This window comes from Hydra vulgaris, chromosome 12 (assembly GCF_038396675.1).
Source record: "Hydra vulgaris chromosome 12, alternate assembly HydraT2T_AEP".
Classification (NCBI taxonomy): domain Eukaryota; kingdom Metazoa; phylum Cnidaria; class Hydrozoa; order Anthoathecata; family Hydridae; genus Hydra; species Hydra vulgaris.
The window spans coordinates 30,649,830-30,664,091 of record NC_088931.1 but is presented as its reverse complement, the minus strand read 5'-3'; the positions used below and the strand labels follow the sequence as shown (position 1 = coordinate 30,664,091).

The 14,262-nt window shown below is 26.0% G+C and overlaps 1 protein-coding gene across 2 annotated transcripts in view; it reads left to right on the top strand.

Moving 5' to 3' along the window:
* The window catches only part of LOC100214528 (ran GTPase-activating protein 1), a 63,318-nt gene that overhangs the window by 1,975 nt on the left and 47,081 nt on the right, over positions 1–14,262 (top strand). For both annotated transcript variants that reach the window (XM_065812889.1, XM_065812890.1), the window contains exons 3-5: positions 10,273–10,400; positions 11,223–11,282; positions 11,411–11,590. In XM_065812889.1, coding sequence (XP_065668961.1) covers positions 10,273–10,400; positions 11,223–11,282; positions 11,411–11,590 — 368 coding nt within the window. The remainder of the gene's footprint in view (positions 1–10,272; positions 10,401–11,222; positions 11,283–11,410; positions 11,591–14,262) is intronic.

Below are 14,262 nucleotides of genomic sequence, written 5' to 3'. Positions count from 1 at the left end.
TTTGTATATTACATTATAATATATTATACTTTTATATTGTTGTATTGATTTTGACCATAACTCTAATAGAATAAAATAAAAATTTTTTCAATGTTTATAAATAATTTGTTGTTAAAAGTGTCTGATGCCTAGTATCTATGAACACTGATGATGGTTGAAACATGTTTTAGTTTCTTCAACAAATTTTTATTTAAAACATGGATCAAGCATTATTGTAATTTTCAGATTTTCATTTTCATTATTCTTATATATTTGAAAACCATTAAAATCTTTTTGAAGTTCATCACAGTGTGATTCTGGTTGTTATTTCACAGACATAATCAAGTAACTTTGCATAAATAAAGGTCTCTGATGTACATGCAGTCTAAGAACTTATGTTTCAGTATGTATATAAGCATTTCAACAAGTTTACCATCACAACTTTAAGTGATGAAATCTGCTCTAACTCATTCTTTACTTTAGGTTTTATTGTTTCATATATTATCTCTTTTGCGGAAAAATGCTTTTGACTAGGTATTATATAATATGGAGCTAAATTCATTAAAAGTATGGTAAAACCTTTATTTTACACAATGTGGTATATCTAAACAAATCAATTCTGATTCAATACAGAGCTTCTCTTTCCTAAGCATATTATTTGAGTAATACAAAGTTGTCTTACAGACCTTTGAGTTGGATCTGTTGTAGATTCATGGTTAACAGTCTAAGTTGAAGCAATCATCATGCTAAGCACCATGTGATTCACTTTTTTGAGATGGTTTTGTAAGTTTGTTGTAGATATTTTGTGTGTATCTTTACTGGCTCAAGACAGAGTTTTCTAGCAAAGTATTCACGTTTAGTTATCTATCAAAGTATCCATATTGTTTTTCCAACATCTTCATCACTTACTTTAAAATTATCTCTTGAGAAATTTTTACTTTGCAGTTGTGTAGCCATTAGCCACTAATAAGGTTACTTTTAATGTATATAAAATTGCTTATTTCGAGAATTAAAATCAAAAGTTAAATTTAAAGTAATTAAAATTGAAGTTATTATCTTAGCTTTATCAATATTTATTAATATTGTTTGCATTTTATTTTTTGCAGTAATAAAGTCCTTCATATCTAAATGATAACTGCCTAAATCCAAACCCTTAGTTGATGTATGTACTGAAGCCTTTGCGTTTCTCTGTTTCAGTATGATATTGATAAGATTTTATGCTAAGTTAATTATACATACACAAACACAGACACAATCACACATAGTTAAATCCATTTAACACTAACACTGCTTAAAGAATAAGAGATTTGTAGAGGTTAAGAATGGAATCAGGTAAGAAAATAGCAACCACAATAAAGAGAAGCAACCTTAGCAAATGCTAATTTTGATTGTATATATGGCAGATGCTAATTTCAATTGTATATATGTTTTCCATGAGATGTCAGTAGGGAGCAAAAACTAAGAAGATGTAAAGAAGAGGGCTCAGTGAGAGGCTTGTCATTCATCAATATACAGTAGCGTTCAAAAGTATTTTTACTAATAATTGCTTAAAAAAAATATTGACAGTAGGTGGAGATCATTTATTTAATTTATTATTAAATGTACATTAATGATATTCTACTGCAGTATAAAATTTTTATTGTTTTTTGCAATAAAATATTTTAAATAATTATTTTTCAATTTTGCTTGAGTCAAATGTATTTTTACTTTTAATTATATTTGAAAAAAAAAGTGAAAAATTGAAGATAACTATCAAAGTTCATGAAATTTATAATTATATTAATAAATATTTGTGAGAACATGATCAGCTGCCTGTTCTAACTGATCGAAAAGAGAAGACATTTTGTTGAGACAGGAGCCACTTTAGATGCAGAAGTTATGGGCTTTAGTATGAGCAGGGTCAGTGGTGTTAAAGCCAAGCCATTCAGTGTGATGAGAATTAAAGTCGCCAATAACAACAATATTGGCAGAGTAGTAAAGAGAAAGGGCATGTTCAATTTGATCAGAAATTACATCTAAAAGAGTAAAGTCTTAGGAAAAAGGATAGTAATAAAGAACAAAAAGAAAGGTGATAGAGTGAAGAGGTGCTAAGCGGAAACACAAAGAAGAACGGTCAAAAGATTGAAACCTATTTTCTCAACAAATAGGTGAATTAATGCTTAAGTATACCCCTTAGCCAAGCATATGGCTATTAGAGTCTTTGCAAATCAAAGAGTAGTGCCCATCAATGCTGAGATCTGAAAATGGAACAGGCAAATTTAAATTAGTCTCACAAAGAACAAGTAAATCTTGTAAATTCTGCAAGAGGTAAGCTTTAACTGATGGAAGGTTACTTGGAAGACCATGAATATTTGTGAAAGAAGTAGGGATACAATATCACAATTGTTAATTGCGATTGATTTTTGCAATTAGTTTTTTCTAAAAAGATATTTGTTTCGTGTTTTTCTTTTCTTTTCCAATCTAGCATTTTTTTTGCTATTTTAAAAAATGTAGAATAAATATTTTTGTTTGAGGTTTTTACTATGGGTCATCCATAAAATATGTCATACTATATGTAACTTTTAAATAAAAGTTAACATTGGCTCTCTTGCATGGAAATTTTCATTCAATATTTCATTCAAAATTTTAATCAACTAGCACTTATGAATTTTAATTACTTAAATTACTTAAATCTCAGCGTGAAAGTCAATAATTTTCTACTTTTATTATAAAGTTAAATTTAGTGTGATATACTTTATGGATAAAGTACATCACATTATAAAGTAAATCAAAACAACTATAAAGTTAAGTTACTAAAGTTAACTGTTAAATATACTTAAAAACATTTTAGATTTTGCTGATTTTTATACAGTTAAGAGTGATTAGTAAAATAAGAATTCCTTGAAAATTTGAGCATCTGGCTCCAAGAAGATCCTAAAATATGACCATTTTACTTTTAATAGATGTTGGCCAGGCCCCTCTTGTCCTCTCAGAATTGCAATGTTTATTTATAGGTTTTAAGTTGCATAACTTTAAAAATATTTGATCTTTTTACTTAAAAATTTGTACCTGGCTATTTTCAGGGGTGGCAAATCCAATAAAATGATCAGAAATGTTAAAATTAATTTTAAGTACCTGCATTTGTCAATTTAAATAAATTTAGGCAGTTTTTTAAATACCTGATTTTGATGTTCAAGAAACCTATGTGGCCTTGATGATATCAAAAAAAATATATTACACATCATTCTATATTCATAGTTCTTTCAAAAAATGTAAAGATTTTAATCTGCAAATATATGGAATTTTATATATGGATCTGAAACTTTTGGCATTTTTGTAGTGCCGGTGTACTTGCCTGTTAAAGTTGTTGTCAGGGCCCAAGACAACAGGTGGGGGCTGGATTATAGGTCCACTTTTTTTGTAGCGGAATCGTGTGGTTTTTCACTACTTTCCAGACAAACTGGAACTCTGAAAATTTCAGCATTTGTGCATTCCAGGGCAGATGATCAGAGGGTCCATGGGGGCATTGAGGGTCATGCCCCACTTTTCTCAACAAAAAATTTTTTTTTTTGTTTTGTTTTCTTTTCAATTCAAAAAGTTTTAAATTATACAATGTAAAATTCTGTTAAAATAATTATTTTAGATGGATGACTGTTTTTAATCCATATACTTGCAAATCAAAAATCTTATAAACATATGCACTTTCTTAAAAGATTTTAAGAAAGATAATTGAATACAGAATGATCAAAAACCAAATGGAACAAATATAAACAAATAAAATTTTTTGAAGGCACTTTTTTCAAAGTTATCTTTACTTTATTTAAAAATGCAAAAAAAAAATTTTTTTGTTGAGAAAAGTGGGGCATGACCCTCAATGCCCCCATGGACCCTCTGATCATCTGCCCTGGAATGCACAAATGCTGAAAGTTGTTACAGGTGTATTAATGGTACAAATGATATTGGTAATTGGAACCCAACACTCATCTGCTCTAGATGGTCAGAAAAGTTTGTTAAAAGGGCCGTGCAGGTGCATAAATATTACCATAACATCTTGCTAAATATTGTCAACTTCATTAATCATACCAATCCAATGAAATGTATCATACTTGCAAGAACAAATTCACCAAATTCAATGTATTAATGTTAATTTCAATTGTATTGATGTTACTTTGTTGATAAGGTTAAATACTTTGAAAATCAGAAAAAGAAAACAAGCCTGTTATATTAAAATCTTCACTTGTTTGTTTAAAGCTAATAGTATCTATAAATTCTGGGTTAAATTGATGATAGCTCCTAATTCCAGGAATTGTTCTACTTAGCTGAAACCGTTTTTTCAAAGCGGTGTGCAATTTTGAAAAAATAATCCCTTTAACATTTTTTGTGCAACAGTCAAGCATTTTATTACAATTCAATATCTGGTCATTTATGGGGCTTTGTAGACTTGTATGTGCATTCCAGGGCAGATGATCAGAGGGTCCATGGGGGCATTGAGGGTCATGCCCCACTTTTCTCAACAAAAAAATTTTTTTTTTGCATTTTTAAATAAAGTAAAGATAACTTTGAAAAAAGTGCCTTCAAAAATTTTTATTTGTTTATATTTGTTCCATTTGGTTTTTGATCATTCTGTATTCAATTATCTTTCTTAAAATCTTTTAAGAAAGTGCATATGTTTATAAGATTTTTGATTTGCAAGTATATGGATTAAAAACAGTCATCCATCTAAAATAATTATTTTAACAGAATTTTACATTGTATAATTTAAAACTTTTTGAATTGAAAAGAAAACAAAAGGAAATTTTGGCAAAAGAATGCTGTATTGTCTTAAGTGATTTTGCAGAAGCTACATATTTGTGATTCAAGATGAAATCCAAAGTTACCATTAGTGTCAAAGTCAATGCATGTTACACCCCATTGCCCTCTATTTATTAATAAACAAAAATGACCAGCCTAAAGAAAAATCCTTTTGCTTAATGTCAGAAGATATTGAGCATGACATTGTTTTTGTGTATGAAGTTCAGATACAAATTAGTTAATTATTTAAAAGAAAATAACTTCAAAGATTCTTTATTTTTCAAATGGTTGTGCTGCACAGTATAAAAACCACAAAAAGCTTTACAATATCTGTCTTCATAAAGACCATTTTGACATTGATGCAGATTGGACATTTTTGCTTCAAGTTATGGTAAGTTACCATGTGATGGTAATGGTTGCACAGTAAAGCGGTTAACTGCAAATGCAAGTCTACAAAGCCCCATAAATGACCAGATATTGAATTGTAATAAAATGCTTGACTGTTGCACAAAAAATGTTAAAGGGATTATTTTTTCAAAATTGCACACCGCTTTGAAAAAACGGTTTCAGCTAAGTAGAACAATTCCTGGAATTAGGAGCTATCATCAATTTAACCCAGAATTTATAGATACTATTAGCTTTAAACAAACAAGTGAAGATTTTAATATAACAGGCTTGTTTTCTTTTTCTGATTTTCAAAGTATTTAACCTTATCAACAAAGTAACATCAATACAATTGAAATTAACATTAATACATTGAATTTGGTGAATTTGTTCTTGCAAGTATGATACATTTCATTGGATTGGTATGATTAATGAAGTTGACAATATTTAGCAAGATGTTATGGTAATATTTATGCACCTGCACGGCCCTTTTAACAAACTTTTCTGACCATCTAGAGCAGATGAGTGTTGGGTTCCAATTACCAATATCATTTGTACCATTAATACACCTGTAACAACAACTGGATGTATGTATACTTTGACCATTGGCTCATCAATCTTAGCACAATCTTGATATTTTTTTTATCTTTATATTTTTGTATTTTATTTTGTAAGTAATTAAATAAAACAGAATAAGTACAAACCAAAAAAATTTTTGAAAACAATATTTTCAAAGTTATCTTTACTTTATTAGAAATCCCAAAAAAAAAACAAGTTTTTTTTTTGAAAAAGAAAGTGGGGCATAGCCCCAGTGCCCTAGGCCATGGGCTCTCTGGTCATCTGCCCTGGAAACAATTTTAACACGCGTTCAGAAAGACTACTCAAATGCTGAAATTTTCAGAGCTCTAGCTAGTCTGGAAGGTAGTGAAAAATCAATTGCAATGTTCTGTTACAAAAAGGTGGCAACTGTGCCCCATTATTCATATATGGAAATCCATATATTTGCAGATCAAAATCTTTACATTTTTTGAAAGATCAATTAGTATAGAATGTGTAATCATTTTTTTTTTTTTGATATCATCAAGGCCCACATGAGTTTCTTGAGCATTAAAAACAGGTATATAAAAATTGACTAAATGGTGACATGATTTGATTCATTTGACACAAGATTACTCAATATCCAGTGTCGTAGCTCGGGTTATTCCTGAAATTAAACATAGATCTAGCTATGCTGAGTGTAATTAAGGAGAGACATGAGCGATTTGTATTTTTTTAAAACTAAAATTTATGTTATTAAATTTTAATTTTTTTGTGTTTTTCGCTTATTTTTCACTATTGCTGTTATATATTTAAAAAAAGTAGAATTTAAGTTCCTTTATAATTAATTTTTTTTTATATAAATATTTTTTCAATACAAGTACCATACAAAATAAAATTATTACTAAAATACATAAAGCATGATGGGGCAATGATTTGAAAACAGGCGGGAAAAATGTCTTAAGTGTTTATAATCCATTAATTTCTGACTAATAATAAAAAAAAAATCTTGTGTGCAACAACTGAATAATAAATAAATGGTGTTAAACCTAATATTATACCTTTTCGTAAACAGTAAAAATTATAAAAGCATAGTTTTTAGTTATTTTTAATTTTGATTTTGTTATAAATAATGCATATATGCACAGAGAGAGGAGCTTATATTATGGATGTACCTTAGACCTTACTCAAATTACTTTGTATTTTTTTGGAAGTATAAAATTTTATTGTCTACAGTTAAAGTGAGTTTTAAAAGGGGGTATAAATTTATAGTTAGTATCTTGATATCACAAACTTATGCAGTTCATGCAATTTGCTTTTATCCAGAAAAAAAACTTTTTGTAAATCCAATCCTTTTTACTGAAGCTGCACTCAAATTCCTAATTTCGAGGGCTGTGTATATAATATTTTGTTGTTTGGAAAGTAACTAAAATTACTTTATTAAGTTATTTGAAAAAGTTCAAATACTTGTTGAAATCATTAAAATAAAAGCTCTGTTATACTTATTTTCTAATTAAACACTTGGTGAAGGAGAAAATTTTAAAATTTTCAATTTGCATATCTATTATTTATGCTTACCAAGAATTCAACACAGACTGCATTTGTTTATTTGAACTTGTAAAATAATTTTTTTGAATTTGTAAAATAATTTTTTGCTTATAAGTTAAAGAAAAAAATTAATTTACAAATTGGAACATATTTATATATAAAATGTTAAGCAAAGATTCTTAAATAAAAAATAAAAGTTATATAAAATATAAGAAATTTTCTTAAAATTTAACATGAATTTCATTGTTATTATAGATTATATTCACATTTTTTTAAGCTTACTTTAAAAGAACTTGAATTTGTAGTATACTATACTTTAAACGAACTTAAAATTTTAGTATACTATACTTTAATGATAAAATTATTGCTGACTATGATTTGTGTATAAATTTTTTCTTCTCAAAATAAATCTGTTTTAATTCTGAACATCTGTTCATTTTTCTTTGTTTTTTATTACTTATCCTCCTTTATATAAAAAGTTTTTTCAATAGAAATGTTTCATATTTCTCTGTTGGCTTTCATTGCTCATTCTAGAAATTATTTTATCATTAATTTTTACTGCAGACAATTTATATCCAAAACCTATTCATAATCCTTTGAACAAATTAACAAAAACAAATTGTTTCAGCTTATTTATAACTCTTGCTCCTTACTAATTAGCTAAAATTTTAAACTCATAGACTTTAAATTACCAAATATTTGAAAACTTATTTTTCGATAGCCAATCGAAATTGAGTTGCCGTTTATAACAAATTTATGTTTATATTTTTTATTAATTACATGGCAATATTATAAGTTAAAAACTATTTTTTTTCTTTGTGTTTTTTCATCTTAATTTGGCAACCAACTGTATTGATTTGGCAACCAACTGTATTGATTTGGCAACCATTTTCTCAACATAGTTTAATTTAAATTTAAGCTTTTCAATTCTTGATTCGAGTTAGTAATTATATTAATTTTTATATTCATTGCAATAAATTTGCCTTTCTTAAGCAAATCAACAAAAAGGTTTTTTTTATTTTACTATCTGATAAAGTAAAGGAATTAATTTTTATAAAGAACAACAAAAATGTTTAAAATATTCAACTGTTTTTCTTTTTCTTCATTCTCTTCTTCTTTTAAAACTGCTCTTTTCAATTATTCATTTATTCATCCATACACCTGTGGCTTTGCAAAGATTTTTGCTTATGAATGGAAATCTATTAAACACGCAGCTCGATTTCTACTTGAACCAATCGTTAAATTTAAGTCTCTTTTATTGAATAATCAGATACATAGATATAGAGAAGTTTTCTCATGATAAAGAGAAGTTTTCAGCATCAACTTAGAACTGTTTGATATCACTTGAAATTTTCAAAAGAATGATATGGTAAGGAGACAAAAACACTACTACAGTTTTTTTCGTATGGCTCTTGATTAAAATTATTTAAAAATGAACAAGAACAACAAAAGTAGAAATAATAATTGTAGAATAATTGTAGATTGTAGAAAAATGCTGTGAAGAGCATAAATCCTATATGAAACTATTCCCAGCAGAGATACAAAGCACAAAACATTTCTTAAAGCAAAACTAACATCTACACCAATCATAAATAACCTCAAACATGTTACAAATAAAATACATAATAAAGTTTCAAAAGAGTTTTAAAAATTCTTACTTTAGAATATTAGGTGACAATGATATTGGTTTAATGTCAAGAGAAACAGTTCTTTTTGAATTTAAAAGAAAACTTCAATGGTATTTTGTATGTACAAAAATATTTTGTATGTACAAAATATTACTAATTTAAACAATCTTTTGTTTTATTATTGTAATAATGTAAATTACTTATAATCGAGTTTGATAAATACGCATAATTTTGTTTAAAATAAACCTATCAGAACGCACAAAAAAAGTTGGAATTTTTTGAAAACTAGTAGAAAAAATCATTATATTTTTCTTTGGATCTCTTCTTAACTATGCTGAGTAGTAGCAATTTAGAAGTGCAAGTGAATAAATTTTTTTTATGTCGTAACATTTTTAATTGTTAAATATTTTTTGTAAAGATGTTGTTTTTTGCAAAGATTATACAAAGTGTAATAAAAAATTTTGTAATAAATTACAAAAAAATCAAATTTAAAAAAATAAGTTATTCAAATTCTGTTCAAAATATTTTTTTTCAAAAAAAAGTTTTGAAGTTTAACCATATACTTATAAAAAACATAATTCCACCAATTTTTTTTCCCTTATTTTATATTATTGCATAACAATTTCAACAAGAACATCGAATAAAAACATCAACTTAAAATCTCTTAAAGTTAAAAAATCATTTATACTTGCATTTTTAATAGTATGCTAGATCAAGAAGCAATAAATCTAAAAAGAATGTGGTATCTAATAAGTTATTATTTTTTGGAGTTTACTCTTTTTTTTTGATTTGGTCTTACTCTTTTGGTCTATAAATAGTGAGTGTTTTCACAAAAATATTAAGTTTAAAAGTTTATGATGATAATGTTTTCATCAATTCTAATTTTTTAATTAGAATAATTCTATTTACTTAATTTTATTTTAAACTCATTTTATGTTTTTAATGTTATAAACTGTATATAACAACATAGTGAAGTTATTTTATATTATCACAAGTTTTTTATATTAACATAACAACCTAGCAGTATTGTTTTATTGTTGTTTTATATAGTTTTTTACAATAACGATTCAATATGCTTTTTAGACGAGGGGTTTCAAAGAAAAAGGTAAAATATTTTCACGATTTTTTTTTCATTAATTTGATAATGAAAAAAAAATCTAATCGCAAGACTCGAATGACCCTGGTTTTTTACATGTTTTTTTTTATATATAGATGTTTATGTTTGTGTGTGTATATATATATATATATATATATATATATATATATATATATATATATATATATATATATATATATATATACACACACACAAACATAACATTGTGTGTGTGTGTGTATATATATATATATATATATATATATATATATATATATATATATATATATATATATATATATATATATATGTATATATATATATATTTAGCAAAGGAGATAGTCGATGCCATAAAAAACTGTAAAGATTTGCAAGCATTAAGATTAGAAGGAAATACTCTTGGTTTGGAAGCAGCCATTGTGATCGCAGATGCTTTAAAATCCAAGAAAGAGTTTGAGGTAGGACTTAAATGACAAAAAAGTTTTAAGATTTAAAAAAAGTAGTAAATAATATTAAAACCTAAAAAAAAAAAAAAGATCATAAGATTTTAAGGTATTTTTAAGTTGTAGATAATTGGTTTGAAATTTTTTTAAAAATGTTTTAAAGAGAAAAGAACTTTAATAGAACTGTTAGTGTTTTTATACGAGTTACTATCAGTGTTATTATCTTTAAGAATCAAAAAAGTTCTTGCTGATATGAGGTCCTCCATAAATTACATCACGCTTTGGGGGCGGGGGATAATGTTTTTGTGATGACTCATACAGAACTTGTTACTAAAGAATTACAATGTTGTGATGAGGAGGAGGGGGTCTAAAATGGCCTAAAATTTACATAATTTGAGGATGACCCCTATTTTCTAATAACCATCCTGGATTGATAGGATACCTTTGACATTTTGTACTTTTTTTGTGTTGTCTAATATTTAACAATTAACAACCTGTTTTAGACACTTAACATAATTAAACATTTTGTTCAGTAGACAACTTATTAGGCATCAGTTATTAATTAATCAACATTAGTCATCAGTTTATTAACGAATTAGTTAAATAAAAATCAAGTAATAAATAATATTTAAAAATATTAAACCCAAAAAATTGCACATATCAAGTTTTTTATTTAAAGTGTAATAGCTTATTGGCTTACATTTGTTAAGTTTTAATAAAAATATAAATTCAATTTTTAGACCTGATACATATATATGCATTAAAATTTCTGACTTATTTGATTGTGTTGTAGTTCTAATCTTATAATAATTTTGTTTTATACTCTTTTTACATTAGATGGCTTTGTGGAGTGATATGTATACTGGTCGTTTGCGTTCTGAAATTCCTCCGTCCCTAGTAAGTAAATACCAAAATTTTTTTTTTTAAATGTTTAACAAAAATAATTGAACTACGAAGACACAGCAATAACATGTTCAACATTGTTTAAATTAGGATATTATCTATATAATTAATGTTGTATTTAGGAGCGTCTTGGAGATGGAATTATTACTGCTGGTGCAAAACTTTCAGTACTTGATTTAAGTGATAATGCTTTCGGGCCTGATGGAGTAAAAGGTATCAAAAATTTACTTACAAGCGAAGCCTGCTATAATCTTAAAACACTGAAACTAAATAACAATGGATTAGGCATTGGAGGTGGCAAGGTAATTAACATATATATGTGTGTGTGTGTGTGTGTGTGTGTGTGTGTGTGTGTGTGTGTGTGTGTATACATATATAGAGTGCCCTGGCTAGTGGGTTGGAGGCCCTCTCAAAACCTGTTGTTAAGGCTCCAATTTTTTTTAAAAATTTCACAAAGTATTACTCAAAAAAAAAAAGCTTCTTATATTTGCAAATGGGTCCCCAAAGTTTATATATATGTATATATATATATATATATATATATATATATATATATATATATATATATATATATATATATATATATATAATATATATATATATATATATATATATATATATATATATATACATATATATATATATACATATATATATATATACATATATATATATATATATATATATATATATATATATATATATATATATATATATATATTTATATTTATATATATATATATATATATATATATATATATATATATATATATATATATATATATATATATATATATATATATATATATGTGATCAGAAATTGCAATTTCTGGAAATGCTTCTGGTATTTAATTTTTTAGCTTTTTAAAAACCGTAGTTTTGTTATCACTAAACTTATAGCTGTTATTTAATAAAAAATATTTATATTGATCTTGAAATATGGTATAAAATTTCATTATAAAACCATATTATCATTATAATTTTTGTTATTATTATTATTGTTAAAAATTATGGTTTAAACTTAAATATTTTAATTCATTGTATAATTCATCAGAATAACTAGACAAATAAAACAAACATTATGATGTAATATTAAAAAACAACTTATTTAAATCTTATTCAATATTTTCTTATAAATTAAATGCTCATAACTCTTTAGCAGATATGTATACAAAATTAAAGGCAGAGAAGCTGAAAAATATAAAAGTTAATTTAAATTTTTTATAGTTATTTAAAAAAAAAAATCAAAAAAACTTTAATAACTTATTTTAAAATATATCTTTTTTATAAATATTTTATTATCAATTAATTAATTTCTAATTTCAACCATTTAAATATTTAAATAAATAATTCCTCAAAGTTTCCCCCTAAAAAAAAATTGATTTTAATGTTTTCATTTTTAAAATACTGCTCAAATTTTTCAGACCTTTAGTAATTAATATAATTTTCCTATAACTTTTTTTTATTTATAGTCCTTATATTGCCTGGTGTTCAAACAAACAATCATTTAAAATATTTTAAATATTTTTAAAGTTTTTAGAGAATTTGATGACCAGATATATTTCCAGATATCGCAATTGGCCATCACTTATTCGAGCCTTATATATATATAGATAGTATTAAAGTTTTTTAGACATTCTTTTAGCTTGTTTCAAAACATAAGGATTTTCTAATTTTTTATAAAGATACTTTTGTTTTAATATTATTCTTTAAGTCACGTCAAATTTAATTTTTTTTTGAGTAGCAAAAGTTAAGGTATTGATAAAAAATGATTTAAAAACAAAAAAATGTATAAACAAGAAACCTTATTAAATGACATTAGTATACTGGTAGAGCTAGAACTTACAAATGTGTATAATTATAAATGTATGAACAAGTTCTTTTTTTTTTAGCTTTGAACAGGTAGTTTTATTTTTTTATAACTATTTATTTATAAAAAAATTAATGTAATAAATGTGTTGTAATAAAACTAACCTAAAATATAAAGTTAATTACAAGTTTTCACATTTAAAAAAAAAAAAAATTTAGCTTTTGTACAACTGCGTCTAATATTATTACTAACCTGTTAAAGAAATGAATCAGGAAAACATAAAGATAGACATATAACACACGTTAGAGGAAAAAGTTAATGAATAATAATTAAAAGTTTTTTGAGCATGAAAGAACAGTTACAGTAGAAAGACTTAGCTGAATGATAGGTCATGCTAGATTGAGTTTCGTATCAAGTGATAAAATCTCCCTTAAGCAGCAACCATGGAGTATTTGTAAAAAAGAGAAAAAGGTGCATCTTGCAATAATAGTTAAGAGATTTATCCTAAGCAGCTAGAGCAGGTCTAACAACATTTAAAATGTGTTATTGAACCTTGTCTAAAAGAGAGAGGGTCTCATTAGAAGAACCAACCCAAATATGACAACAGTACATGGATGAATAAGAGATTGATAGAGGTAGAGAATGTAATTAGAAGTAAGAAAAATGGATAGTAAGATAAAGAGAGGCAACCTTAGCAGATGTTAACTTTGAAATGGATTCTTTATGTGATTTCCTTGAAAGGTCCTTATTTTAATCTGATTCACTCCCAACAAGACTGCAAGCAACCACTAATAAGTTGAGAGTTACTAGAAAACAAAGAATAGAGTTAAAGAGCAAGAAAATATTTGACAGAAGACTTGAAAAGTTGTTGGTTGTATGAGTCAGGAAAGTGTAAAAATGGCAGAGAGTTTCATTGTTTAAGTGTGGGTTTAAAAACTAGACAAATAAAAGTTTTTAGATCATGCGGGGACAGACACTGTAAAGAATAAGAATTTGCTGAATGGCGAGTCAAGCGAGAATAAATTTTGGTTAATAAAACTAGAGATGATAGCTCCTTTGAGCAGCAAACCATGATAGTATTTGTAGAAAAGGGAAAGAGATGCAACTTTATGATGATGGGAAAGATGCTTGGCAGATGGAGTTGGTCCAACTATGTTTACAATG